The sequence below is a fragment of the Megalops cyprinoides genome, chromosome 24 (genome assembly GCF_013368585.1).
Source record: "Megalops cyprinoides isolate fMegCyp1 chromosome 24, fMegCyp1.pri, whole genome shotgun sequence".
NCBI classification, from domain to species: domain Eukaryota; kingdom Metazoa; phylum Chordata; class Actinopteri; order Elopiformes; family Megalopidae; genus Megalops; species Megalops cyprinoides.
The window spans coordinates 3,919,909-3,945,115 of NC_050606.1; the positions used below are offsets into that span (position 1 = coordinate 3,919,909).

Here is a 25,207-nt window from a genome sequence, read left to right on the forward strand (position 1 = left end):
AGTGCCACCGATGAGTTCAGTCAGGTAGGTAGAGCAGGGATAGATAGAAGATATGCAGGACGGTGTGCCTTCAGGAGCAGGGTTGGGAAACGCTGGTTTAGGTAGGACTTGGTAGTAGTTTAGCCTAGACTTGGTTTAGTCTGGCTTCTCTGAAGTTGTGCTTCAGGGTTTCTCCTGCTTGTGCCACCTGTACCGCTCCTGAAGACGTTGTTCTTTGCGGCTCACTGTTTCACACGAATTTGCTCCTTTCAGCGCACTCCCTCGTCAGAGCCGCGGCCGTCTGGCTGAAGACACGACGGCTGGTAAAGCAGGGCCTCTTTGCTGTGATCTTGCAGTGCCGTTTTCTGTTTGCTTTGCGGTACTTTGCCCCCTGGGACTAAAGCGTGATCTCTGATATGATCCTGCATGTGTAGCATGCCGGGGAGAGGCACGTGTTGAGCTTGTCACTAACTCTGTGGGTTTGGTTTTAAAACACGCAGACACCTGCTTTGAGTGGCACTGCACACATTCTCCTTTCACGCGAGACAAGATCTCTCCTGGGACGAGTCCGTGTGATAGCGCAGCGTGGTTATAATGCGCTGTCCTAATGAGCAAAGTTTTCTGTGCAGCCTTTAAACCACTGGGGTTAATCTGTTACCTGTTCTTTAAAATATATTTCAACGTTTTGTGCAGAGAAATGCACAAAACGTTGCCATGCACAAAACATTGCTATGGCATAATTTTCAAAAATTAGCAAAATTTTTTATTTTTGGAGCCTCATCATGTCCATTTCATACCCAAGACTTTCGGTTGCCGACAGTTAATTTATTGTACTGGAAATTTCTCAGGACAGAACTGTCGGTTGACTCAGCGTTGAGTGATTCAGCTGTTTGTGCTGTCTTGCTTTGAGCACGTAAGCAAGCGAGTCAGTCAGCTTTAATCTCTTGGCTTGTCATTTCTGGGAGTTTTAAAATAACCATGGGACAGTCATCTTAAGTGGTTGTGCGCCCAGGTGCCGCTTTAGGCGTTTGGTCACTCCCGCCTCTGATCTGCAGGTTGATAAGCATGGCTTTAAAAAAGCTGAAACTTCAGCGCATTGCCACAAGTTCCTCAAATCCTTTCCTTTTTCTGATTGCAGAAGCTTACATTTTACCCAGCATGGGTTGAAAGTGTGTGGAATATGTTAGCAGAGCGCTTTCAACTGCAGAATTTTTTTTAAGGAAAAAATGTGTAAACATGTATACTGTATCTGAAATCTCTAAATTGATATGATTAGCTACTTCACCCTGTTTGGGCGCAGTCCTTTTAATCCACACCCCAAACTACCATTACCAGTTCCATTGTGTGTCTGTTTGGGGAAAGTTTGGGGAAAATCACCTCAAAACCAGAATTGTTGGTCTTTGGCAAACAGCATTTTTCAGGGGGAGGTGTTCACCTGAACTTTAAACGAAGGGTGTAGACCTCTTGTGTGAATTCTTGGCTCACCCCCTGCCCCCCCCCCCACAGAAAATAGAAGCAGGCAATTGGGTGGAAGTGTAAGTGGCAAAGAGAGTGGAGGGGGGCTACAGGCCAGAGGTGTACTTATGGAATGTGTGGGAGTGGGCTGGGCTGTGTGTGTGTGTGCGTGCATGCGTGTGTGCGCGCGTGTGTGTGTGGAGACAGACGTTCTTACAGACCATTATGTAAGTTCTGGCTTCCTGTACACTCTGTACCCACAAAAGACAAGCCGTAGCTGTTCAGACTCCTACCAACAAATGGAAATTGTGCTGCCCCACACACACACACGTGCAGAGTGACGTGTCACATGACAAAGCAGAACTGCAAACGCACACTCGCGCGCGCTCACACACACACACACACACACACACACACACGCGCGCGCTCACACACACACTCGCGCGCGCTCACACACACACAGAGCGGCGTGGTATGTCACAGGCACGCCTTGTCTTCCTCGTTCTCACATTTTGGGTTTTCTTGATTTTGGGGGGAGGGGTGCAGTGGAACAAAGGTAGTCCTCTGTCTGCCACAAGTCCCAGCAGCTGGCAGAACAAGAGAGGGGAGTGCGTGTTCGGGAGGGGCGTGTCCCTCCGTCGTGTCGCTACAGAGCTGGTAAACCTCGGCAGAAAGGCCCAACAGCGTGTGGAAATTCGAGGGGCCCCCAAGGCGCTTTACTATTGGTGTCGAATGTCAGCCAGAATTTCAGGCTCAGGCGTTTTCGGGCTCCCTGTCCTTGGTTGTCGTTTATCCCCATTCAAAAAGTGTTACGATCGGTCGCTTGCTTCTTTGAAGGTGTAAGCTGTTTTGGAGTTCTGTTGTTTCCATGGCGGCTTGAAGGCTGTTAAACCATTGTGAGCACCCTGTAGTAGGTGTGATGGTTGGGCTGCTGGGGTTGAGTCTGACCTGTGCCATGCTCTAGTATGCGCACGGCTTTAGGCTGTGCTCTGGCGTCTGCTTCTACATGTGGACAAGCCTTTAGGTTGCTCCTGTGTCTGCATTTGCAGAGAAGCTTTTAGGTTGAGCTCCAGTTTCTGTCTGCATTTGTGCACAGGGCTTTAGGCTGTGCTGTAGTGTCTGCGTCTGCGTGCATAGACACGCCTTTTAGGCTGTGCCGAATTCGTCGCTGCCCAGATCCACCCGTGCATTAAACGGTGCAGGTAGAGGGGATCTTTGCTGAACCCGCTGGGGAGGGAGCGGGCCCTTTCACCGATCAGCCTGAGATGCTGTGTCTCGCCGGTGACCCTCGCACGGACGCCGGAGCCAGCTGCTCCTGTCTGTCCATGTACGGAGGGCGAATATTTTGGCGTCAGCAGCGAAGTTATTGACGGTTTGCCAGGATTTACTAAAATTACAGACAGGAGATGGTGATTTTGTTGGGGTTGGGGGGGGGGGGTTCTGCTCAGCACAAGGTGTCAGAACCAGCACACCCCTAAAAAACTTCCTGAAAGTGTCCAACCAGTTCACGTTCCTGCCTCCTGCCCTGCACACTGTACCATAAGTCTGGAGCCTATAGCGGCCACTCTGCCTGCCTGCTTAGACCTCCCCAGGCCCATCATGCACTGGGGCGTCAGTCTGACACAGAGCTCCCGGGGGGTGGAGGGGGGGCTCTCCATATGAGAGCCTGAATGCCTTTAGCCAGAGCGGAGGGCGGTTCTAAAAATACCCTTCTGGGCAGGCGGGTCCAGTTTCGGGTTCTAGCTGAGCTGGCTGTGGGGAGAGGAGACGCTCTCTCAGCTGCGCAGCGCTGGCGGTTTGGGTCGGGGCGAGAGGGGGGATCTCAGCACTTCTCCTGTGCCCTTGGGCTCCCTGACAGAGCGCCGGGATGGGGGAGCAGAATTCGGATACAGGTAGGGTGAACGGAGCAGCGGGTGGACGATCACCATGACAGCACACTTTATGAAACCGCCCCTTTCTGGCATGAAATCTGAAAATATTACTCCGGAGTTTTGATCCTTGTGTCCTGTATGGTAGTGGAAGCAGGTGGGCACTGGGAAAGGTCGTAGGGCGTGGAAGGTTGTACGGCATGTCTGACGGGCACAATATTTAAACCTGCTCATGTTTTACGAGCAACCGCTGTTTCTCCAGGTGTAGCTTTAAGATTCTGCTGGAAGGTTTCACCGTTGCTGTGACTCGGGAATAGCTTCGTATGCCTGCCGGGACGCTGCAGTTGGAATGGAACTGATGCTCTCCCATCACTGTTTGAACTAATCGGAGATTAGAAGCGATTTATTAATAGACGTAGTGATTTTGGCTGGGGTGTGTGGGCTTGTCCAGGGGGTATGAATGTATTTTTGAGGGCTGGGATTAAAGGGAGAGCAGGTGTGGTTCGAGCGTTTTCAGTACGCCCCCCACCCCCCTTTGAGACTGTGGTGCTGCCGTTGGCCAGCAGTCGGGGGCGGGGCCGAGCACCTGTTCTCCAGTCTCGCCTGCCTTCCCTTATTGTCATCTGATTGTATTTATATCGTCACTGCGCAAAGAGATGCAGAGTCAGTGCAGAGATCAACGAGACCTCTGCGTGTCTGTGAGCGAGCACAGCTGTTTCCGCCATTGTTCATTTCCATCATGTTCAGAGCGCTTCTGTTACAGAGCCTATGAGATATTTCTCATAGACGGCTTTAGGTGCATGAGTTCGCTTGTGGAGTGGAAACTGCAGATCAGTTGTGTGTGCGTGTGTCTGTATGTGTTCTTACCCATGTGGGTGCATGCATGTTTGCGTGTTTAAAAAAAGACACCTGGAGGAGTCCAGTTCTGACGTGCTGAGGGGGGGGGCCATTCTCAGGGACAGGAAGTCAGACACATCTGCAGTCACGCCAACAGGAAGTCTTTTTTTTTTTGCGATTAGGTGAGGTGAACCCAGAAACGGTCCTCTCCCTCGGCATCTTATCGACTGTCGCTCTGACAGACAGTCTGATTGGCTCTCGCTGTCGTGCGCTGCCACTTCAGCGAGCTGTCAGCAAGGCGTGTGGCGTGCGAAGCGATCAGCTGATCTGCTGTAGCCTCGCTCTGTGGCAGGAAGCTGCGAAAAAAGCGTTCCCCCGCCGGCACGCATCCTGAGCTGACAATATACGAACATCACCCGGGCTTTCTCACTCGCGTCTCGTTCGCTGAGTAAACCGGGCAGGCTGACCGTTCATCGGACCCCCGTGTTACACGCGTGTCTGCTTGTGACATCGGAGTCCTCTGAGGCTGTCGGTGCAGCATGCGAATAATGCGGTCACTCAACACCTGTGATCTTTACAGCGGAGTTTCAAGACCACTTTCCCTCATTGAGAACGCCATTATTCATACAAAATTGATCCTGTTTTTAATGGTGGCCATACATTTCAGCCTCAATCCAGCATACTTAATCCAAGATAAACATAATTTAAATAGTTTTTCTCTACTCTCTTTTTACAGTAGAAAAACATAACTTGAACAGACTGTACAAACTGTGTTGTATGTTGGCACTTTGGGAATGTAAATGGCCACTTTCTCTCTCTCCCCCCTCTCACACACTCACAATCTGTTCTGATTGGCTCAGAGCAGGGGATAGCCCAAGAGAGCGTTTCCACAGCAACCAACGCTTAATTATTGTGTGCCCGTGATTGTGCTAGAGAGGTCAGGAGCTTTACCTGAGTCTGATGAAAGCGTTCCTTTAACTACCTTCATCCAGCCCCTTTTCCTCAGAGATCATTGCAGAGCTGCAGAAAATCCCGTCTCCCTGTAATAGCAGAGTCACCGATGCAGTCTTTCGGGGGAGAAAGTGCGGGATGTGTTTGGGTTATCCTGCAAACTCGCCCTACTCCTGGCTGCTCGGCTGACCTTGAGTCACGCCGGTGAGACGGGCGTTCAGCCCGACACAGCCCGGTTAGTGGCAGGATCATTGTTTAGCCGGGTTTGAAGGCAGGCCAATAAAATAGTCTGCTCTGTACTAATTGAGTGAGTTTAGTACACCCAGAACTCAGAGAAACCTCCCAGAGACATGAATTACAGCATCATAGTGAGGTTTCAACTGCGCCTCAAATAAAGGAAGAGGCAGTATCTGAAATAATTTGAAGCCTGTACACCCTGTCTCTGCCAGCACCCTTTATTCCAAGCGCAGCGTGTTGGATTTTGGAGCGAGGGGGGGTTGTGCACCCCAGCGCTCACCCAGACTGCAGCGTCTCCAAAGCTGCTGACTCACTGATTCTAGGTCAGTTTCTTCGCATCGCTGGTTTCAGATCTGCGCTGTCCCGTCTGGACCGCCCGCATCCGTGTGGTTGCCCGGTTTCTCTCGTTCGACTTCCTCTGCACATCAAAAATGCAAAAACCACGCAACATTTTCCACTGAAGGTTTAATCAGTGGGTTACGAAGGAAGGACAGGTAACTAATTGTGTAAGATAGCAGGTCTTTGTACGAAGTATGCGGTGTATGGTGTGTCTTTTCACTCATTGTCTTAGTGCTAAGCTTTATCAGTCCTAATTCTTTAGCTCTGACCAGACCCAAAGTAGGAGGCTTGCAGATGAGTTAATGAACCTTTAACTTCCGGAACAAAAACTGCACTGTGTGATTGGTTGAAATGCCTGTCATTTTTTTCCTCCCCCACAGAGCCGAAGCAGCAGCCGGCCAGTAAGAATGGGAAGAAGTCTGAGGGCGGGGCTGGTGGCTCCTTCTTCACGTGGTTCATCGTTCTGGCGCTGCTGGGAGTCTGGACCTCGGTGGCCGTGGTTTGGTTCGACCTAGTTGACTATGAGAGTGTTGTCGGTAAGAGGCCACTAACCAGCACTCACAATCCGGGGTGAACCCATCAAAGCAAACCTTTTTTTCCTCAAACCTGATTTTTTTTTTATATTTGAAAAGCGTAGAAGTTGTGGGGTAGTGTAGATAACTGAAGTCACTCACTTGCTTTGTATGCCATTTACTTGATTTACAGTGATTAACGGCTTTAATTTGTTTTTAATCTGTAGCATTTCGAAGATGAATGTACGGATTGTTGTGCTTAATATGCATGTTTTAATCTCTTCACCTCTCAAGGTTTTAATCTCTTACACTTCCCGCTCGTCAGCTCTCTGAAGCGAATCTTTCTGAAGCTGAATCGCTTTCTGTGCTTTTGTCTCCTCTTAATCTTGCATGCAGCCAAGGCAAAGGACTTCCATTCTGACCTTTCAGAAGTGATACAAGGTATGGTGTCTGTCAAAATCACAGAACCCCCTTGTCAATCATGAAGTGGTCACTTCATCAGACATTCCCTTCTGGCTAGAAGAGAATGTTTGCTGCTTGGCATGTCCTCATGAACACATACAGTAATGTTCTTTTCCAGAAGGCAGGAGGTGGCTTTGGTTATCACTCTAGTTTTAGACGCCAGTGCCAAGACGCAAAGTGACACTCAGTGAATGCGAAAGCAGAAGTCATGGTTGTGGTTTGAACATAGACGACACAATAGCTAGATGGCCTGTAAGTCAAGCGTACAGCCAACCTAGGAGCAAGGCCGATATGCCACAAGTGCCACAGCACTCCGGAGCTGGTGAAGAGCAGCTCTGAAAATAGGCACAAAGCCAGTGTCCTTGAGTCATTACCTCTGTACGGTAACGGGTGTGATGGGCCAGCGCTCCTCTACAATATGAACATGTCACAGGGTTAGCCTGAACGGCAGTCACTTCTGCGGTGACGTCTGATTTCACCTAATGGAGCGTTTTCAAGAGGAATTGTCACGGAAAATGATGGAAAATTACAACCGATTAAACACGGCACAGGACAGAGAAAGAGCATTTGTACAGTGACAACAGAGATCAAATCAACACAGCCTGCGAAACCGTAACAGGGTCTGTAAGGTCCTCCACCCGCCCGTTTCCCAGCTCCATCACCGAGAGCCAGAGACACTCACAGACAGAGGGCAGTTAAAGTAACATTGTACATTAAGTGCAGCTGCTTACAGCATTTATAAAGCCTACATAAGCACTGCAGAACAGCTGCGTTAAGCATTCATGATACATTGTGCATGATACATGACATGCTTTATCATATTTCATAACACGTAAAAATGTGCGTCACATCCACCCCTCTCAACAGCACCACACTGTGTATCATAAACAATTTATATATGCTTAATGTAGCTGCTGTGTCATGCTTATGTAGATTGTATGTATGCTTTATGTAGTTGCACTTACTTTACAGCGTGAGTCGGGTTTGCTAACCCAGGCTAACCCAGTTATCCAGCGATCCCCCTAACCTTTCCTCCCCCGCCAGGAAAACTGGGCTCCTACGATGCGGATGGCGATGGCGACTTCGACCTGGAGGACGCCAAAGTGCTGCTAGGCAAGTCCAGGAGTTTCTCCTTGCTGTGTTTCACACTCTAATGGAGGTGCAGTTTTGGGAGGGGGGGGGGGGCGACTGCATGACTGACTTTGGTTTACTTTTGTTCTGTCCCATGTCACTTGTGGATACCTGTGTGTGTTGGTTTAAGCTCAACACAAGGTTTTCTCTAAACAGGGAATCTAAGCGCGTGCATGACTCAAAGGGGTTCCATGTAGCAATCATGACTAGTTTACTTATGTGTCGCCCTTAGAATTGGTCATTTAACATAAGAGTGTGGTAGCAGCGCCCCTTACTGAAAACCAGACCTGGCAGTTCCGTTTCATTCAGTTTGAAGTTAATGCTTACTAATGTGGAGGAATAGATGGATAGTATGAGGTGTGACAATGCTGGAAACTGAAAACCAAACCACAACACTCTGTGGTCTGAACAGCTTGCTCTTTAACAGTGAAGTGTGTGTGTGTGTGTGTGTGTGTGTGTGTGTGTGTGTGTGTGTGTGTGTGTGTGTGTGTGTGTGTGTGTGTGTCTGCAGGCCGCTGTCCTTTCTGGCCAAACTTTCACGCTACTGACAGCAGTGTAGGGTGATCGAATGGTCCAGCTTGCAGTGGTGTCAGGTCTAATTATGTTCTGTGCATGCCCTCTTCCAGTGGAATCACTCCTCTCCTGGCGTTCTCCTTCATCCCGCTTCGAGAGATCGCTGAAAGGCCTCTTCAGTAGCCAGTGCTAGCTTTCCCTCAGTGCTACCTCTCTAATAAAGCTTTAAAAGAGGACTTCACTTCCATTATGCTTTACCCCCGTCCCCTCTCTCTCTCTTTTCTCCCACCCTCCTTGTTTCTCTCCTGTCTGAGTAGGCCCTAACAAAGTTGCTGGTAACTGGAATATGCATTCCTTCGGGGATGTCCTTGGTTCTTTGTCAGAGCAGGCCACTGATGGCTTCCTTGGCTTCTTCACCTTTGTCTATGACATACTGACTCCCTTTGAGATCGAGGAAGAGGAGTGCAAACCCTCGGTGGATGTTCCTGGTACGTTTAAAAGCAAAACGGCTTCAGGGAGAAAACCTCCGATGGGGTTTAGTGTCCTCCTGCTCTACCAGACAGTCCAGACGGGAAAACAAAAGACCAGTTTTTAGAGGTTTTTTTTTTTGCTTAACCAGACCTTACAAGAATGTCCTTGAAGGAAAATCTTAAGCAAAACATGTCCATTCTTTTAAGGAGTTGCTGAAACAAGGCTCTTAGAAACCTTGTTGTGATGGAAGCTTACTGGGGCAATATTAAATGTGGTGCACGTTGCTGTGTGTAAGGTCAGACATGTTTATGTAACACGTAAACGCATTTGTAATGTACCTGCTTCTTGTACTGTGTGTTTATGCTTTGTTACAAGAAAGAGCTGGAGGCTGGTCTTACCGCTGTGCCTTGCTTACTAGTGGTAGTTTTCTATCACCAGCCAACACTGCAGCTTTGTCCATGATTTCCCCACCATGATCCGTTCCCTGTGATTCAGACTAAAGCGACCTGCCAAGGCATTTCCTGCAATTCGGACATGCCAATGCATTTCTTGCGATTGGGAACTTCTGTCCTGCCTTGCAGAGAGAAGAAAGGTACTCGCCTTATAACTCTTCTCAGCAATCAAAACAAGGGGTTGAAACTGAACCCCAGGTTTATGTCACGGCCATCAACAGTGACTCACATGCAGCAGTGTAAGGGATAGCGGGCTCTAAATGCTAGGCCTGCTCTTGTCTGCCGTCATTCTTCCACACATCAGTGCGTTACCTAAGGGACGATGCTGCATTTTAACTCAATGCCTTCAGTTTCCAGAAGCAATGAGAGAACTCGGGCTTCGTGAACTCCATAAGCGGGCTGGGTTACCACATCACAGTGACTGGGTAGAGCCAGGATTCCTTTGTAGAATCAGTGATTGACAGACAACTAGCCCCTCCCATCACAATATCCACAGATCTTCACTTTCGCATCACTGAGGGAACAGTATCAGCATCAGACTATAGTATCAGTATAGCATTTGGCTATGGAGGAGGAACACGAAGACAGTGCCCTGTGTTCATTGGAGGTCATTAAATAAACACGTAGTTGCAGCCAACATACACATGTGCAGGAGGGAAATACACAGGCAGGCAGACCCCAGTTAGTTTGTGTTGTTGCATTCATATGCGTTAACCGACTTCCTGATCCACTCTCCCTGGTAAAGGCCCGTTTGACCGGGTCTGGGTTTGGTGCAGTGCCGCAGTTCTTGGAAGCCGGCCCGATTGATCAGAGAATGCTGCTGCTGCTGCTTTGGAGGCCAGGGCTCAGGTGTCTCTGCACCCCCGTTTCGGCACGGTGCTCTGCTTGCAGTCCCGGACCCGCCACTGCCCTGGTGAGGGGGGAGGGCTTTGCCGCATCGCTGACGTGCTGCTGTCCGCACCAGCAAACCGCGCGCAGCAATGCCTTACCGCGCCAGGAGCAACTCCGCGTGTCAGACGTCCAGGGGGAAAGCCACCTTGGGGGAGGGGAGGCTCGTTTTGTTTTTCCGTCGGTGATTGTGGCAGAGAGGAAGTGTGCTACAGCTTCCTGTCCATCAGAGCCCCATGTCACTGTTAGACCTAGTCTTTCAGCCGCAGAGAATGCAGCCGTTCGGTGAACTGTATCTCCCTCACAGTCCTTTTCTTGCCTTAATAGTGTGCTGTACGTACGTTTTCTTTTCCTAAGTGTCGGATAAGCCGCCGGCGCGAGTCCCGAGAAAAGCGAAGCCCAAAGGTACTTCCATTTCCTGCTCTGCTGGGTAGCCGAGAGTGAGGCGGGGATTTGGGGAAGCCAGGCTCAGCCCCCCCCGGCCTCCTCCTGTGTGTTTTAGTTGGCCTGTCCCATTTGCAGTGGTTTAATGCATGACCCTGCTGCCAGGTAGAAGCAAGTGGAATTGATTACCAGTGAAGCTTGTATAAAAACAGACTGTAGTAAAAATGTAACAGAGACAGTACAGAGAGCTGCCTTCTCTAACCTTCAGCCAGGGCTTCAGCCTTCAGCCATTTTTTTTTTACTGGGTTTAAAACGTAACAAATAGAAGTTGCATTGAGTTACAGCCAGTGGTGGCTGTGTAAAGGCATGGACTAATGTTAGCCTTGCGAGTATGTGGTGGGGGCTTGTTGTAAGCTGGCTGAACATTAAGCTCCTGTTAAAGGCAGCGCACCGGTCCGGTTTGTTTCTGGGTGTTTCATTAACTGTGCCTTTTTTGTTCCCCCCCTGCCCCCCCCCCCCCTCTGAAAAGCAGAAGAGCATGCAGTGAGGAAAAAAGTTAGGCGCACAGGTATTCTCCCTCTCCTTCCCGCTCTGGACTTTTATTCCCCTGGGTTCTGGAATAAAAGGTCGCAGACTCTGCGCTGTCTGTGGGTTACTGCAGAGTCAAGCTTTGCACGACATTGCGGTTCTGAAAAACCAGGCGGACGCTGCTGTGCCCTCTGTACTCTGTTCAAGCAGCTTCCCTGCTGTCTTTAGCACTTTTGTACATTACTCTTGTTCGTCAAAGCACCTCTAAGCCTGTCTGTTGCTGCTGGGGTGAAGTGAGTTTATAGGGCCTGTTGGCTGTGTGGGTGACTTGGTGTGGTTGGTGTTAAGGTGGCCCTGGGGGGTGGGGCAGGGGAAAGGAGGAGCTTGGAGGAGTCATGCCCACCCCCTCCCTCCTGTCTGTCTTTGATCTGCACCCGAACTATGCTGAGGCTTGCCTTTGTAGTGCTTGGTATGACTTTGTACAGTACCTGAATTTGCTGTGCTGACCCGGCAGAGGAAGCCCTTTTGAGTGCAGCTCAGGTTGAGGAACGAGTCTGGATCTCCTGTGGAGCTGAGCAGACTGCATTGTGCTGGGTTGCTGGTGGGGGGTGGCGGGTGTAACATAATAGCTGACCTCAGAACAACGCGGGTAAGTATAGCGCATGAAATACCAGAGGGGTTTCAGGCAGCGGTCAGACCCCCAGCTGCGGGCTGTGTCTGACACGCCCCTTTCTGACACAAGAGGCGAGGAGAGAGGGTGTGAAACCCCAAGGTTGCACCTTTGAGTTAGCTGCTTAACCCGAATTAAAGACTAAATTGAAAGTTGCTCTTTATAATGATGCATGGATAGCATTCCCCTGATCCTGTAGTGAGCACATCATTCATTTCATCTCATTCTGAGCTTGTGGGTGGAGTTTATGAGAAAAGCATGTCCTGGATTGGTGTGTACAAGGTATGCAAGACTCTGAGGGCCAATCAGGGTGCTCCATGGCTCAGACGGACATACTGCATGCTGTTGGCTAACTGATGTCGTAAAGGTGATATTGTAAACAACTCCCTTTTCTTCCCGGAACATCAGATGAGGAGCCAGGAGAAGTCTCTAGGAAAGAGCGAACCAGAGGTATCGTCGTGGTCCTTTCTCCAGCATTTGGAAATGGTTTGCAGTTGTGGCCTGGATTGGCTGACTTGAATTGGCATGTTTTGAATAGTGTAGTGAACCCCATTTGTGCATGAACTCAAGCTGACATTTAAAGCAAATGGGGTTTTCAGAAAGACTAAACTCCAGCTGCGAAGTACTCCCTACCCATTCCCTTGTAACATATTGTTGACATTTATCCTTGCTGGGGCCGTGTGTGCTTTTTGCTTTTCGTTTGAAATGAGTATAAATTTACATTTTTTGCTTCATCAGTTGTTTGGAATTATAGCTTGGTTTTGAGTTTGGTGTGATGTCTGCATCTTCTGATTACATATCTAATAAACGAGGAATGATTTAGCTTGGCTGTAGGGAGAGTTTTTTTGCTTGTTTCCTGGAATTGGCTAAGACCTCATCTGTAATGAAGAGCGATGGTCTTGTGCTGAAACTGTGTTTTGGGACTTGGAGCTTTAGAACTAACAGGGTAATGAGAATAGAAAATTTGCTTTTTAATTTGCATTGAGCCTGTTAGTTAAACGAGGGGTCTGGGTGCCTGAGGCGGAACGTTCAGCTAAAAAAAATTTGACCACAGACCCGATTAACCGGATTAACCTGATTGGCGGTGCTGTCGTCGGGCAGACTGTGGTTAGATTCACGCTTGTCTGTGTCTGTGGCGACAGCAAGGTCAGAGGTCTGTGTTCCGCCCTCAGACAGCCCGATTAACAGAGATGCCGCGGGGAAGCTGAAGGAGGCCCTGAAACGGCATCTTGCCCTGATCCACGAGCGGGTGGAGGCCAAGAAGATCGCCAGGCTGGCGCTGGCCGAGGTGCGCAGCGCCATCGTCAAGGAGGAGGAGGCTCGGCACGCTGACCGGGGGCTGGAGAAGAAGGTAGAGGCGGCGGCCACCAAGGCCAGGGAGAGGAGCGAGGAGAAGCTGAGGAAGGCCGTGGAGAAGATGGAGCGGGAGGAGGATGAGCGGGCGGAGAGGGAGAGGGCCAGGAGGGAGAGGGAGAGGGCGAGGGAGCGGAAAGAGGAGGAGGAGGAGAGAAAGGCCAAAAAGGAGAGGGAGGAGAAGAGGGCAGAGAGGGAGAAGAAAAGATCGGGTAAAAAATCTGAGAGGGAGGATGATGATGATGATGATGATGATGATGAGGAAGACGAGGAGCCCCGCAGGAGAGAGAGGAGACGCTCCAAAGAAGCCCGGGGCCGAGAGAGGAAGGGTGGCCACCGGGAATCCTCAAAACGGGGCAAAAAATGACCCGCTGGCTGCCCGCGACGCTCAGATTGATGACAACGATTCTTCCCAAAACAGACGTACCCGTAGGAGGGTGGGGGGGTGGCTGAGAGGTCTGGCGGTGAGGGGCTGAGAGCAGGACGCTCCACCGCGGTCGCACCTCCCTGACGGGGGCAGGAGCGCACCGCGGCCCCCCCCGCTCGGGACGCCCGTCCCGCCAGCGCATGAGTAGTGTGGCCCTTTTAGTCTCGCTCGCTGTCCCTAGCAGTGAAAGCCCTGCGGCAGGAGCAGGCCTGCCCAAACCTTCCCTCAGCGTTTTTTTAACGACGGACCCCGTCCCTGCAGTTCCCACTATCACATTGTGTTAGGAGAGGTCTCTGAAGTCGTGACGTGGTGTTTTTTTTTCTGTCTTTAGTAGGAGTTCCTCGCGTCCTTGGTGTATACATTCTGACAGAAGCACTGTGTGGTGTTATGTCTGCTGCTGATAGAACTGGCACATTTTGTGACGATCCGAAATATTGCTGTACGAGTAGAAGGCAACTGTTACAAGTCATTATAAGACACTGACCTGTGTACTGGGCTAGAATAAACCTGCTGGATTTTCACCTGTTTCTGTCCTTGATTACCGTCCCTTCAAGCCTTTAGCATGGCCTTTAGGCAGAGACTGGGGCCGCTCCTTCAAATGCTTATCTTGACACGCTCAGACCCATCAGAGGCAACATGTCTATCAGATAACTGGCAAACCCGGTCATGTGACCCGTTACCTGTGCCAGGTGCCCTCGGGCTGTGGAATGGAGGGGGGTGTGATCGGAATGGAAATTTGAGGGATTGCCATGTTCACACCTAGACAGGTATTCGCAGCCAGGACACTCACATTCCACCATGAGCCTGGCAATTCCGTAATGCAGTTTCTTCAGTAAATATCCCTGTGTTTGAGTAGCTAATGTGCAAGCTCAGTAACGGGACCTCGGGCTTATTACACAACAGTTGGTCTGTGTTTCTTCAGCTTTCTTCAGGGCTTCAGAGCGCCCTCCTTTGGGATCTTCACATTTCTCTCTCACTCGCCCTTTCCCCTTTTTGCCTCATTTCTAACCTGGTGGAAATAAACCCCCTGCGTCAGAAAGAACAAAAGTAAACCAAAATCAGTCATGTTTTTTTCCTCCTGGCTCACTTGATTTGTCCCATGTGAAGTTGTTTTCACTCGCCACATGGAAGCAGTGTGCAGTAATTCCACATGATCTCCACGTTGTTCCACTGCAAATTTACCTGTTCTGTTTATTGCAAGGTAATTTTACTTAATGCCATTTCAATCCTTTTGACACAACCAAACCCTCTGGTACTGGAGTCAGATGTGTGAAACATTGTGTGACATTAATGAACAAGACTATGGTTTGAAGTTGAACACAAGATGAGTCATACATTTACAACACATGCTTCATGGGTCAATATTGGCGTAAATACCTCGTGACTTTACAGCCAGCCAGTTGCTGTATGAGCGAACAATATACTGATATAACTGATGAGGAATGTATGCTCTTCATTAGTTTACGTCTGCACCCAAATGCTTCATTACATCTCTGCACTATTGAGTTTACGTCAGTACAGGATTTTATTTCAATAACACCAGATGTTTCATGGTTTATTTTTCATTTGCACAAAGTCTTATCATTGCACCAAATGTGTCATGGTGTACTTTATATTAGCACAGAATCTTACGTTAGCATCAAGTGTTTCATGGGGTATTTTACATCAGCGCAGAGGCTTGTGGTTATACATCAGCTCAACAGCTTCATGAGTTTCCGTCCATGTTGAACACATGCAGGGCTGAAAGACAAGGCATCCGACGCAGCCACTGAAGAGGCCCCCGCTCCGCTGGTGGAAGAAGGTAAGGGTCCGCCCGAAACGCGCCCCCCTTCCCCCGGGGGGCCTCCTCCGTCCCAGCAGGCCATGGGGGTGGTTATCTAACCCCGGGTTGAACATTTAACCAGGGTGCGAGAAAGGGGCTATTGATTCTCCACACGTGCTGCGGGCTCGGTAATAACGTGGCACAGGGAGAAGCCTCCATTGGGTTGTGGGGGGGATGTGGGAATTTGAGCACTTTTTAACCCAGGTGCAGATAAGCTGCCATTGCCTCACACCGACAGGTCTTGCGCAAACCCTAGTAACCAGGAGGGAGGGTCTCCTTTAGTCATGTTGGACAGCCCACACACGCTGCATTGTCCTGGCATTTCTATTAAGCCCCTTTCACACATGCACTGAACGCCGGAACATATCCGGCCCTTAGCTGGAGGAGCTGTGTGTGAGAACGCAAATGTCTGAATCAGTCGGACCGGACATGTGACGGACTTCGTTCTGCCAGCTCACTAGTACAAAGTCCGCCTCATGTCGGAGTGAGCCCATGTGTGGTCTCGTCAATACTTTTCACTTGTGAGAATGCAAGTGGCGTCTAACTGGAAAATGCCGAGAGTAAATCTGGACGTTTCTAAACTCGCAATGATTTCAAGTGACAATGTAACATACTACAAATGTAATTATTAATGGTCGCATACTGGGTACTACACTGAAAAATAGCATGCAGTATACAGTATATACTTGTGTAGTACGTAGTACACAGTATGCAGTAGGCGGCCACTGCGATTTCTGCAGTGTAGTTTTTACTTCATGTCCTGCCTCCTGCACGCTTTACCCAGACGCCGCCCCTCACCTAAAACAAACCGGAGTATTTCCTGTAGGTGAGAACGTGTCTGTCACGGACAATCTCCCGTTGTGTGCTACACGTGTGAAAGGGCAGTTCCGGCCAATTTCCGGACCTGATTCTCCGCACTTTGTTCGGAGTTCATATGTGAAAACAGCTTCAGTTTCACTATTCCCAGTGTGCAAACACTCATCTTAAATCCAGACATCACTGGGAGTTTGCACTGTTGTGGAACAGTTACAGAAGTGTGCCATAAAGTACTGTAATTCACAGTCTCAATTAAAGTCATAAATGTGCAGTATAGTTGTTTTGCTATTGGAACTGTGATCACTGCTCATAGAGGAGCAATAAGGCTAAATCTACAGCATAACGATAAAATTGAACTGTAATTTAGCCACTTAAATCCCTGTGGGTGCGGGTTTGGGCTGGTTAGCTTGGGTTATACTGTTTCCCCCCTCTGTGACATGCTGCTGTATGTAAGCTAATTTAATGGCAAGGGGACCTTGAGAGGTTTCCAGAGCACTGGGTTTAAATGGGGGGTGGTGAACTGTGACGTTGTGGCAGGGTAGCCAGACTGTTCACCTTGTGCAGGTGCTCAGAGGTTCTGACCCGTTTTTGTGACCCAATCAGCTGCTCCTGAGCCGGAACCGGAACCAGAACCCGAGCCAGAAGCTGAACCAGAGCCCGAACCAGAACCCGAGCCGGAACCAGAGCCAGAGCCAGTGGTGGAGGAGCCTCCTGCAGGTGTGTGTGTGCGCGCGTGCGTGCGAGCGAGCGAGAACATTCCCTGCATGTCTCTGTTAGAGATCCTCTTTGTTAGGGCATGAGGTGTGTGCGTATTCCTATTTTGTTTCCATGGGCAGAGGAACTGTAGCTGACAGTCCCTTTATGCAGACTCTTTTAAATACAGGGAACTATGAATATTTTCTAAGTCCAGACCCATCGCTACCAGATGGAATTCCTTTAGCTGTCCTTTTTTTGTAAGAGCCCCCTCTTACTGGTGTGCTCAGACACTGGGATTGATTCTGTAATGTCTCCTCCACAGAGCCAGAGGTGGAGGAGGTGATTGAGGCCGTGGACGAAGAGGTTGTGGAGGAAGTTGTGGAGGAGGAAGTAGCCGCCCCTGTTGAGGAGGAAGTAGCCGCCCCTGTTGAGGAGGAAGTAGCCGCCCCTGTTGAGGAGGAAGTAGCCGCCCCTGTTGAGGAGGAAGTTGCTGCCCCTGTGGAGGAGGAAGTTGCCCCTGTGGAGGAGGAAGTTGCCCCTGTGGAGGAGGAAGTTTCCCCTGTGGAGGAGGAAGTTGCTGCCCCCGTTGAGGAAGAAGTTGCCGCCCCTGTTGAAGAGGAGGTAGCCGCTGTTGAAGAGGAAGTAGCCGCTCCTGTCGAGGAGGAAGTTGCCGCCCCTGTGGAGGAGGAAGTAGCTGCTGTTGAAGAGGAAGTAGCTGCTGTTGAAGAGGAAGTTGCTGCCCCAGTCGAAGAGGAAGTTGCCACTCCCGTTGAAGAGGAAGTTGCCGCCCCAGTCGAAGAGGAAGTTGCCGCCCCAGTCGAAGAGGAAGTTGCCGCCCCAGTCGAAGAGGAAGTAGCCGCTCCAGTCGAAGAGGAAGTAGCCGCCCCCGTTGAAGAGGAAGTAGCTGCCCCCGTTGAAGAGGAAGTAGCTGCCCCAGTTGAAGAGGAAGTAGCTGCTCCAGTTGAAGAGGAGGTGGTGGAGGAGGCTAGTCCGGCAGAGGAGGTTGCAGAGGAAGAAGCTGTTGAAGAAGAAGCTGTTGAAGAAGAAGCTGTTGAAGAAGAAGCTGTTGAAGAAGAAGCTGTTGAAGAAGAAGCTGAAGCAGAGGCAGTAGAAGCAGAGCAGGAGGAAGCTGCACCAGCTGAAGAAGGTGAGGGCACCTGTATTCTGGGAGGATGGGGGGGAGGGGGGTTTGCTAGCTTTGGTCCTTATCCGTCCCCATTACTTAATTGAGGCAGTTGGTTAATGAGTCTAACATGTATACACAGTGCTGTTGCGCAAGTCACAGGGCAATACAATATTTATTATTGCTGAAGTATAGTTAATATTATTTTGGAAAGTATTTTCAGTAGTAAAGTCTTCGAGCAGGGAAAAAGATAATAAAAAAACTTGATAATTGAGTACCTTCCACAATCTCAGAAACCTGGGAGCTCAATGCAGGTTTTGCCTTGTGGACCAGCGTGGTGATCAGAAAAGGGAACTTTTCAAGGTCCTACAATTGGCTGACAGTCGTTTTCCCGAACATTTTTCTCAAAAACGTGCACCACTGAACACTTGTGTCAAAATTTCAAAAGGACACGTATGGCTAATCTTATCTTTTAGAGATAAATAGGTCCTACGTGTCAGTTTAGTAAGGTCCATGTTGGTCTTTTACTCCCAGTCTAAAGTTAAGATAGGAGTAGCCTTTTTACACGTCGGTCTCAGTTGAATGTCACCTGTTCTGTGTGTGCACCTGGGGTGACGTTGTTCCAGAACGGGGGGAGGAAGTGGAGGTGATAAGTAAAACTATACTCTGCTTTTTTTCCGTGAAGCTTTTTGCAGAAGCATTTTTGTAGTAAGAGAGAGATTAAGAGAAAGTTTAAAGTTTAGTTTTTCATAATGGACAGAAGGACAGGTGGACACCCATTTAGATGCAGGTTGAACTGGTCACTGTGATAAAGGATCCATTTGGTTCCAACAATAATGGGGTCTCAAAAACAGTTTAACATGCTTTGGTATTAGAACTGTTTGTGGATGACTAGATTGCCACTCCCCTAATATATATTCAGTAGCCTTAGTGGTAGGTTTTTACTCTATCTGGATGAGAACCTCTGCTAAAAGAGTAGCACTGACATTAGCAGTGATGATTCTTGCAAAGCAGATGGAGTTCCCTGCTCCTCCGACTTGTACTGTGTAAAAGATCGAGAAAAATGTGTGTGCTGTGTGTGACGCTTCATTCTTTTGCCTTTCAGAAGTACCTGTAGAGGAAGCAGTTCTTCAGGAGGAGGCAGCAGGTAAATGCATGAAAGACAGCTCTCCTGTCTGGTGAGCTCTATCCACATGACTCGCGCTCTCTGCCTGATTTTTGCAGACGCTGATGCACGAATATGTACACACACACGCGCACACACACATGCACTGAGGCTCATACACACACATGTACGTGTGCATGCACAAAGGCTGACACACACTCAGCTACAGTCTATGATGATGGTTGAGCAGCGTGGCCTTGTGGGTAGGGCACAGGACCTGTTATCAGAGAAGACAGAGAGAAGGAATTGGGTGTGGCTGTACTGTTGACTCTCAGGCATGGCACGTTAGCCTAAACCACCTCAGGAGATACCCAGGTGTGTAAAAGGGTCACATGTAGAACCTCAGCTTGTAAAGCTACAGTGGTTCAGGTTGTGTAGCATATGGGGTTATGAAGCCCTTGCTAACATGCCCACAGTGTTTGCTGCGCACAGCACCAGCGCGCACACACAGTGACTGCGGCGCCCAGGCCCTGTGTGTCTAACTCCTTGTTTTTTTATCAGCAGAAGAATCAGCGGCATCTGAAGAGCAGGCGGAGACAGAGGCAGAATCATCAGGTAAAGGAACGTTCCACTCCGAAAGCGTGCGGGGGGGTGTCGGTCTTTCAGCAGCTCCGCTCCAGCTCTGTAAAAGGAGCACGCTGTGGAGTTTCTGTGTGTCAGGGGTAGCCACTCCTGCTCCAGGTTTTTCCCTGTTCCGTAATTTACCATTACGCTTACCTCAGAACTGGGAGGACTGGTTAAACCTATTTCATTTAACCTCTGTTAAACCACGTAAAAGTCACATTGAGATTGAAGCCCCCTTCCCCCCCCTGAAAAAGACATTGAAATGCCCAGCAAATGCAGTGATCACTCTATAGATGTGGCTCCATGTGGTGTTTGATTGCTAGTGGTTTTCCTGCAGTAGCCCCTCACAGTTTTGTGAAATGATTTGGTGAAATGATGTGGCGTAATGGTTTGGTATGTTGCTTTTGTTTGAACAGAAGCACTTGCTGAGACAGAGCAGCAACTTCAGGAAGAGCCCACAGGTAAGCACAGTGCACGTGTGTGTGGGGGGGGGGGGGGGGGGGGAGATCGGCCTCAAGCTGCTGTACAGACTATAACGCAGCTAACTTTCCTGGAACTCTGTATTTTTCTTGGTTACAGGAGGTTTATGAAGGACAGTGCAGGGGAGACTGTCTAAGCCTTCTGGCACGCTGCTCTATAATAATTCCCTTCCTTACTGTAGTACTCAAGGCGAAATATTTAGGGTCTGGCACTGCCCCAGTGAGAGCAAGTGACACGCAATGACAGTCGTAAAGGTGATCCCCCTCCCCCGGCGCGTGTGGGTGGGGTGAGTCTGCGCAGGTGGTAGAGCCGTGCCGGTGAGCTGCTGACGGCTCAGGGTCGCTCACGCTGCGTTTATCTCCTGTGGTGAGAAGGTGAAGGTGAACCTCGCACGTGTGCTGGCGTGGAGAGGAGAGCCGTGCACCGTGCGAGGTATGCGGCAGATAGCCCTTCCCCCTGTGCAGTGGCCCCGCCCCCGAGCCGGGGAAAGGCGGAGGGTAACAGCCACACACCGCAGTGCATGCTGGGAAGTGTCTTCTTTTTGGCTGCTATTCAAATTCACTCACAGATGCAAAGTTACTTCGGTGCTAAATTTTAAAGTCCTGCTGATGAGGGGAGGGGATTTTAGAAGCTTTGTCTCCTTTGTAGCTTTGTAGACTGATCTTGTAACTTTACTACATGCAGAAGGAACGACTGGCAGGATCTTTTCAACTGCTATAGAGTGGCCAGTCCTTGTGATGTCAGGGTTCTTTGTTCTGGGTGGATCCCAGTGTTTTGCACGGCAGTTGTTCCTGTTGAGTAAGCAGAAGGGAACCTTCTAGATCCTCGTGCTTTCGCACTTTAAGTGTGGCTGTCACACCTCTTTGTCATTCGCTGTTAGCGTGGTGATACTGAACTTCTCACTTCAAGGAAAAGAATTTAATCCTGTAGAGGCACAACTCTGCCCCCTGGTGGCCATTGCTTGAAGCAGCATGGGGGGGTATACAGATACCAGTGAATTGAAAGAGAGACTTCCACTCTCTCCACTATGGACATTAAATTTCAACCTAGAAACTCAATTAAGGAACTGAAGCACCTCCTCATGAGTCTGAGGTGTGTTTCCTTTGCTCGTACTGCAGCTGAGGAGGCAGGGTGCCGTTACTGTTCAGGAGCTGCAGAGAGTTGCAGGTTCTAGTCCCAGTAGGGGACAGCTGCTGTGCCCCTGAGCAAGGCCGAATTGCTTTGTGCAAAATTCGAACTGTGGAGCCTTTTGTGATATATTGAGTAAAAGATTTTGGCGGCTGTGTAGTGTAGTGGTTAAGGAGCAGGACTTGTAACCGAAAGGCTGCCGGTTCAATTCCCCACTGGGGGGCACTGCTGCTGTACCCTTGGGCAACATACTTAAACCTCAGTAGATATCCACGTGTGTAAATGGTTAACATGTAAGAACTGTAACCTATGTAAGTCGTTCGGGATAAGAATGTCTGCTAAATGCCAATAATGTAATGAAATTTAAAGTAAAAGATTCTCCCCCTTTTTTTCCCAGATACGTAAAGCTTGTGCACCCAAAACGGGGAGATCACGAGGACCGCCCCTGCCCCCCCCCATCCCCGTCCCCGCCCTCCTCCAACAACATTCCACTGAAAGGGAGCAGCTGGTTAATCCCACCGCAGAGCCACACAGAACCCAAACTCACGGAGCGCACCCTGACGCGGCTCCGCGGCAAACCGAGGAGCCGAAACCGTCAAACCCCGTCTGCGTGACCTCCGCCTGACCTCCGTCTCACTCTCAGCCTTTCCCCCCCAAAACACTCGACCATCAGTTAACTCTTTCAGTTCCCCTGTCCTTCTGTGAAGTATGGTAAACTTCTCATTTCCTCCGATTTATTATTTTTTTCCTTTGCCCTCCTGTTTCTTTTACCTCTGATTTTCTGTGATGGAAGAAAAAAAAATGGAAATGATTTTAAAGGTCTTAGGGTAGAATCTTGTGTGAAGGTAGTGTGTAGTTGTAATCATGTAACGTTTTGAATCTCCTCTCGGATCCGTTTCTGTTGGACTGTTAGATGCAAGGGTAGTTCTGTTTTTAGTTCTTACTGCCAAGCAGGGAGAACAGAGGTATGCCTCACCCTGTTGGTCACATGATCTTCGCCTCGCACCCAAGGGGTGGAGATTATGGTGTCATTGTTGTCATTTCACACTGTTGGAAATTTTTTTTTTTTTTAAACCATACAGTGACATCTCTGTGAAGGATCTGTGCAAGAGTGAAATGGTCTTCCACAGACAGTCACACTACTGCTAGGTTTTGTGTTACCAGTATGTGCTGAGTCTTCACTTTACATTGCACAGCTATCGGTGTTTTAAGCTGGCGTGGTTACTCAACTGTCGGGTTACAATTGTCAGGTGATACACGAGTGTGTGCATGCGTATGTGCGTGCACGCATGCGTGCATGTGTGTGTGTGCATGCGTATATGTGTGTGCGCGCACAAGTGTGTGTGTGTATGTCTGACTTTTCCCAGACATTCCTCATGAGCCGAGATGTCACTGTCATGACGAAACGTCAGTTGTGACCGTCTCCCCCTTACGTTTAACTCCTGCTTTTGTTTCTTGACTTACAACACATCGTACCTCTGTTTGGTAGCTGCAAGTACTGCAAGCGTTCCTGAAAAGGCAAACCACAGCATGTTTCATATTTCTTAATATTTAGTGGACCACATCTGTTTTTCAAGCATTGTAGGTAATGAGTTTTTTTTTTGCCTTGTGACTACATTTGAATCTATATATGTGAGCTATCATCAGTGAATGTCTGTGCCACTGCTCTGTATGAATCCCTAGGAATATTTCTACCGATGAATGAGTGCGCTGGTTCACAGCTGCGAAACGTGAGGCTGTGTTTTTGCACTCTGAACGCAACCCGATTAGGGTTTTTTTTTTTTTTTCTTCTTAAGGTTTGGTCATGTTCTTTGACTCCTGATTGGACCTTGTTGGCATGGTCCTCTTGACCGCACGTAGTGGTCACAGGGCACGTGGTCTGAATCACTGTGACACAGGGGCGCTCCACCTGCAGAGAGAGTGAGTGTGTGTGTGCGTGCGTACACACCTGTGTGCGTGTGTGTTTGTGCATGCGTGCGTGCATGCGTGCATGCGCGCATGTTGTGTGTGTGTGTTTGTGTGTGTGTTTGCTCTGTAAAATCCGTGGCGGCAGACTGAAGTCTTAACAGGAGCTATGCTCAGCATGGATTTGTTCAACTCGGATTCTGAACAGCAATGACTGTTTAAAAAAAAAAAGAGGAAAAAAAGGAGAAAAAAACAGCATTGACTGTTTAAAAAAAAAAAACAGGAAAAATAGCAGAAACTGAACTAAATGAAAAGGGAAGGCAGCCTAATTTGGGAGGTTTAAACTTGTACCTGATCGCTCGGATGCCCTGCCAGTCTACCTGTGTTTGGGACTCAATTGGTTTTTTTTTCTTTTTTTTTTTTTTTGGCTTTCTAGTGTTTACTGTGGCTGTTGATGTCTGTGATTTTATCATAAAAGGACATTACTGAGTGTCCATGTACCTAGGCTAAATGATTAAGAAATTGAAAAGCAAGTTTGGTCTTTTGAAGGAAACTCAAGTGACGTTTAGTCTCTCCTTTTGCTGTGAATCTTTTTTTTTTTTTTTAAATTTCCTCTGTGGGTTCAGTACGTGGTCATTGTCTTTGTAGCGTTATATTGTGCTTTGCGGTGATCTGGGGCCGGCCGGTGCATCTGAGAGTGAAGTGACAGATTTCAGAGAGTGCTGCGGTGCAAGACATTTTCCCGTGAGAAAACCGAGGTCCTTCAGAACTTCATTAACAGAACCAGTGATTGCATATGCAGTTTTGTAGGAATATTTTTTTTTTTTCTATAACACTAGTGGGTCTTTTCTACTCTTATAAATAACACTTTTGAAGTCAATGTGAATTTTTAAGGTGGTGTTAATTTTACATTTTCAGCTGTACAAGATAGAATCGTTCTAGATTTTTAAGACACTTTTTAGATGAACATTTTTAATTCTCTGATTTTGAAGAAAGTGTTATAACTTTTACAGAGCCATATGCGACAGCTGCTTTAGGATATGACTTCAAGGGACAGATATCGCACACCGAGCAATAACACAACAGCAATCTCAAAAGGTTTATTTTTTATCGCAGAGCGGTTTACACAGTACACACAACGTTGTCAGAGGTTTACATAGTCTTCTGCTGTAAAGGTAACAGGTTTAAATTATTGTGAAATTGCATTCCTGGGAAGTTGTGATGTTGACGGTTTTCTGTACATTTCTGTTTTGAGGCTGCAATAAATATTTGGGACAATATCTCCTGGTTGACTCTCGTTTCTTCGAGTGACTGACCTGACTCCGTATATTCAAGGTTCAGCCCGTGTGCTGAAATCTGACAGTGTATTCAGAATTTTATCTCGTGTGATTTTGTTGTTGGACAGAGCTTGCATACTAATGAGATGCCAGGAAGTGATTGGCTACTGGGTTGAATTTTTTAAAATCCTGCAGGCAGACCTAACATTTTGCACTTCCTCATCAGAAAAACATGTCCGAACAAGCGGCCTCTGTATGTGCATAAAAATACAGACACAGTCTGGTGTGTGATGGCGGCAGTGGAGTATACTTGCCAAATGTGTGACTTGCGCTTTAGGACCTTGGATTTTGTCAGTCTACTTTTCCCTAATGGGATGAACCAGATCACATAAAAGCAGACACTGTCGACCAATGTAAGCGTAAAAACAAGGGGAGAAAAGAAAATGTTTCCAACTCCCTCCACCCTTTCCAAAAAAAAACACATTCTGGTCTGAAAGTATGGTTAGAGAAGTGGTTATTCTGCCCTCAGCCACTAGGAGGCGCACAACCTCTGGTGTGGGGAAAAAAGAGTGAAAAGGAGGAAAATGTTTGCTTATTCAATAATGTGTCAAAATAGTCTTTAGTCTCTGCTTTTTCCAGGAGCTCCTGTATATTAAATGAGGAATATGCTGATGTAAACTATGATGAATGAATAAGGCTTTGCTTTTGCTCAGCTCGGAAATATTCTGACAGAATTCTCATCTGAGAGGGAGTTCTGCTGACAGTGGCATAAAT

The 25,207-nt window shown here is 48.6% G+C and overlaps 1 protein-coding gene across 1 annotated transcript; it reads left to right on the forward strand.

Moving 5' to 3' along the window:
* Positions 1-3,182: 3,182 nt before the first annotated feature.
* Positions 3,183-22,266, forward strand: LOC118771510 (neurofilament heavy polypeptide-like). Its single transcript, XM_036519517.1, has 14 exons — positions 3,183-3,326; positions 6,047-6,202; positions 7,685-7,753; positions 8,602-8,772; positions 10,453-10,500; positions 11,009-11,047; positions 12,086-12,127; positions 12,850-13,133; positions 16,699-16,812; positions 17,116-17,938; positions 19,020-19,061; positions 19,581-19,634; positions 20,060-20,104; positions 21,649-22,266. The coding sequence occupies exons 1-14, from the start codon at positions 3,302-3,304 to the stop codon at positions 21,654-21,656; spliced, it is 1,920 nt and encodes a 639-aa protein (XP_036375410.1). The 5' UTR covers positions 3,183-3,301; the 3' UTR covers positions 21,657-22,266.
* The last annotated feature ends 2,941 nt before the right edge of the window (positions 22,267-25,207 follow it).

What these genes read in the sequence shown, in the direction of transcription:
- LOC118771510 (XM_036519517.1), top strand. Translation starts at nt 3,302, where the DNA reads ATGGGGGAGCAGAATTCGGATACAG. An exon ending in TGACTATGAGAGTGTTGTCG is followed by an intron (nt 6,203 to 7,684) that starts GTAAGAGGCCAC and finishes CTCCCCCGCCAG; the next exon opens with GAAAACTGGGCTCCTACGAT. An exon ending in GACAGAGGCAGAATCATCAG is followed by an intron (nt 19,635 to 20,059) that starts GTAAAGGAACGT and finishes TTGTTTGAACAG; the next exon opens with AAGCACTTGCTGAGACAGAG.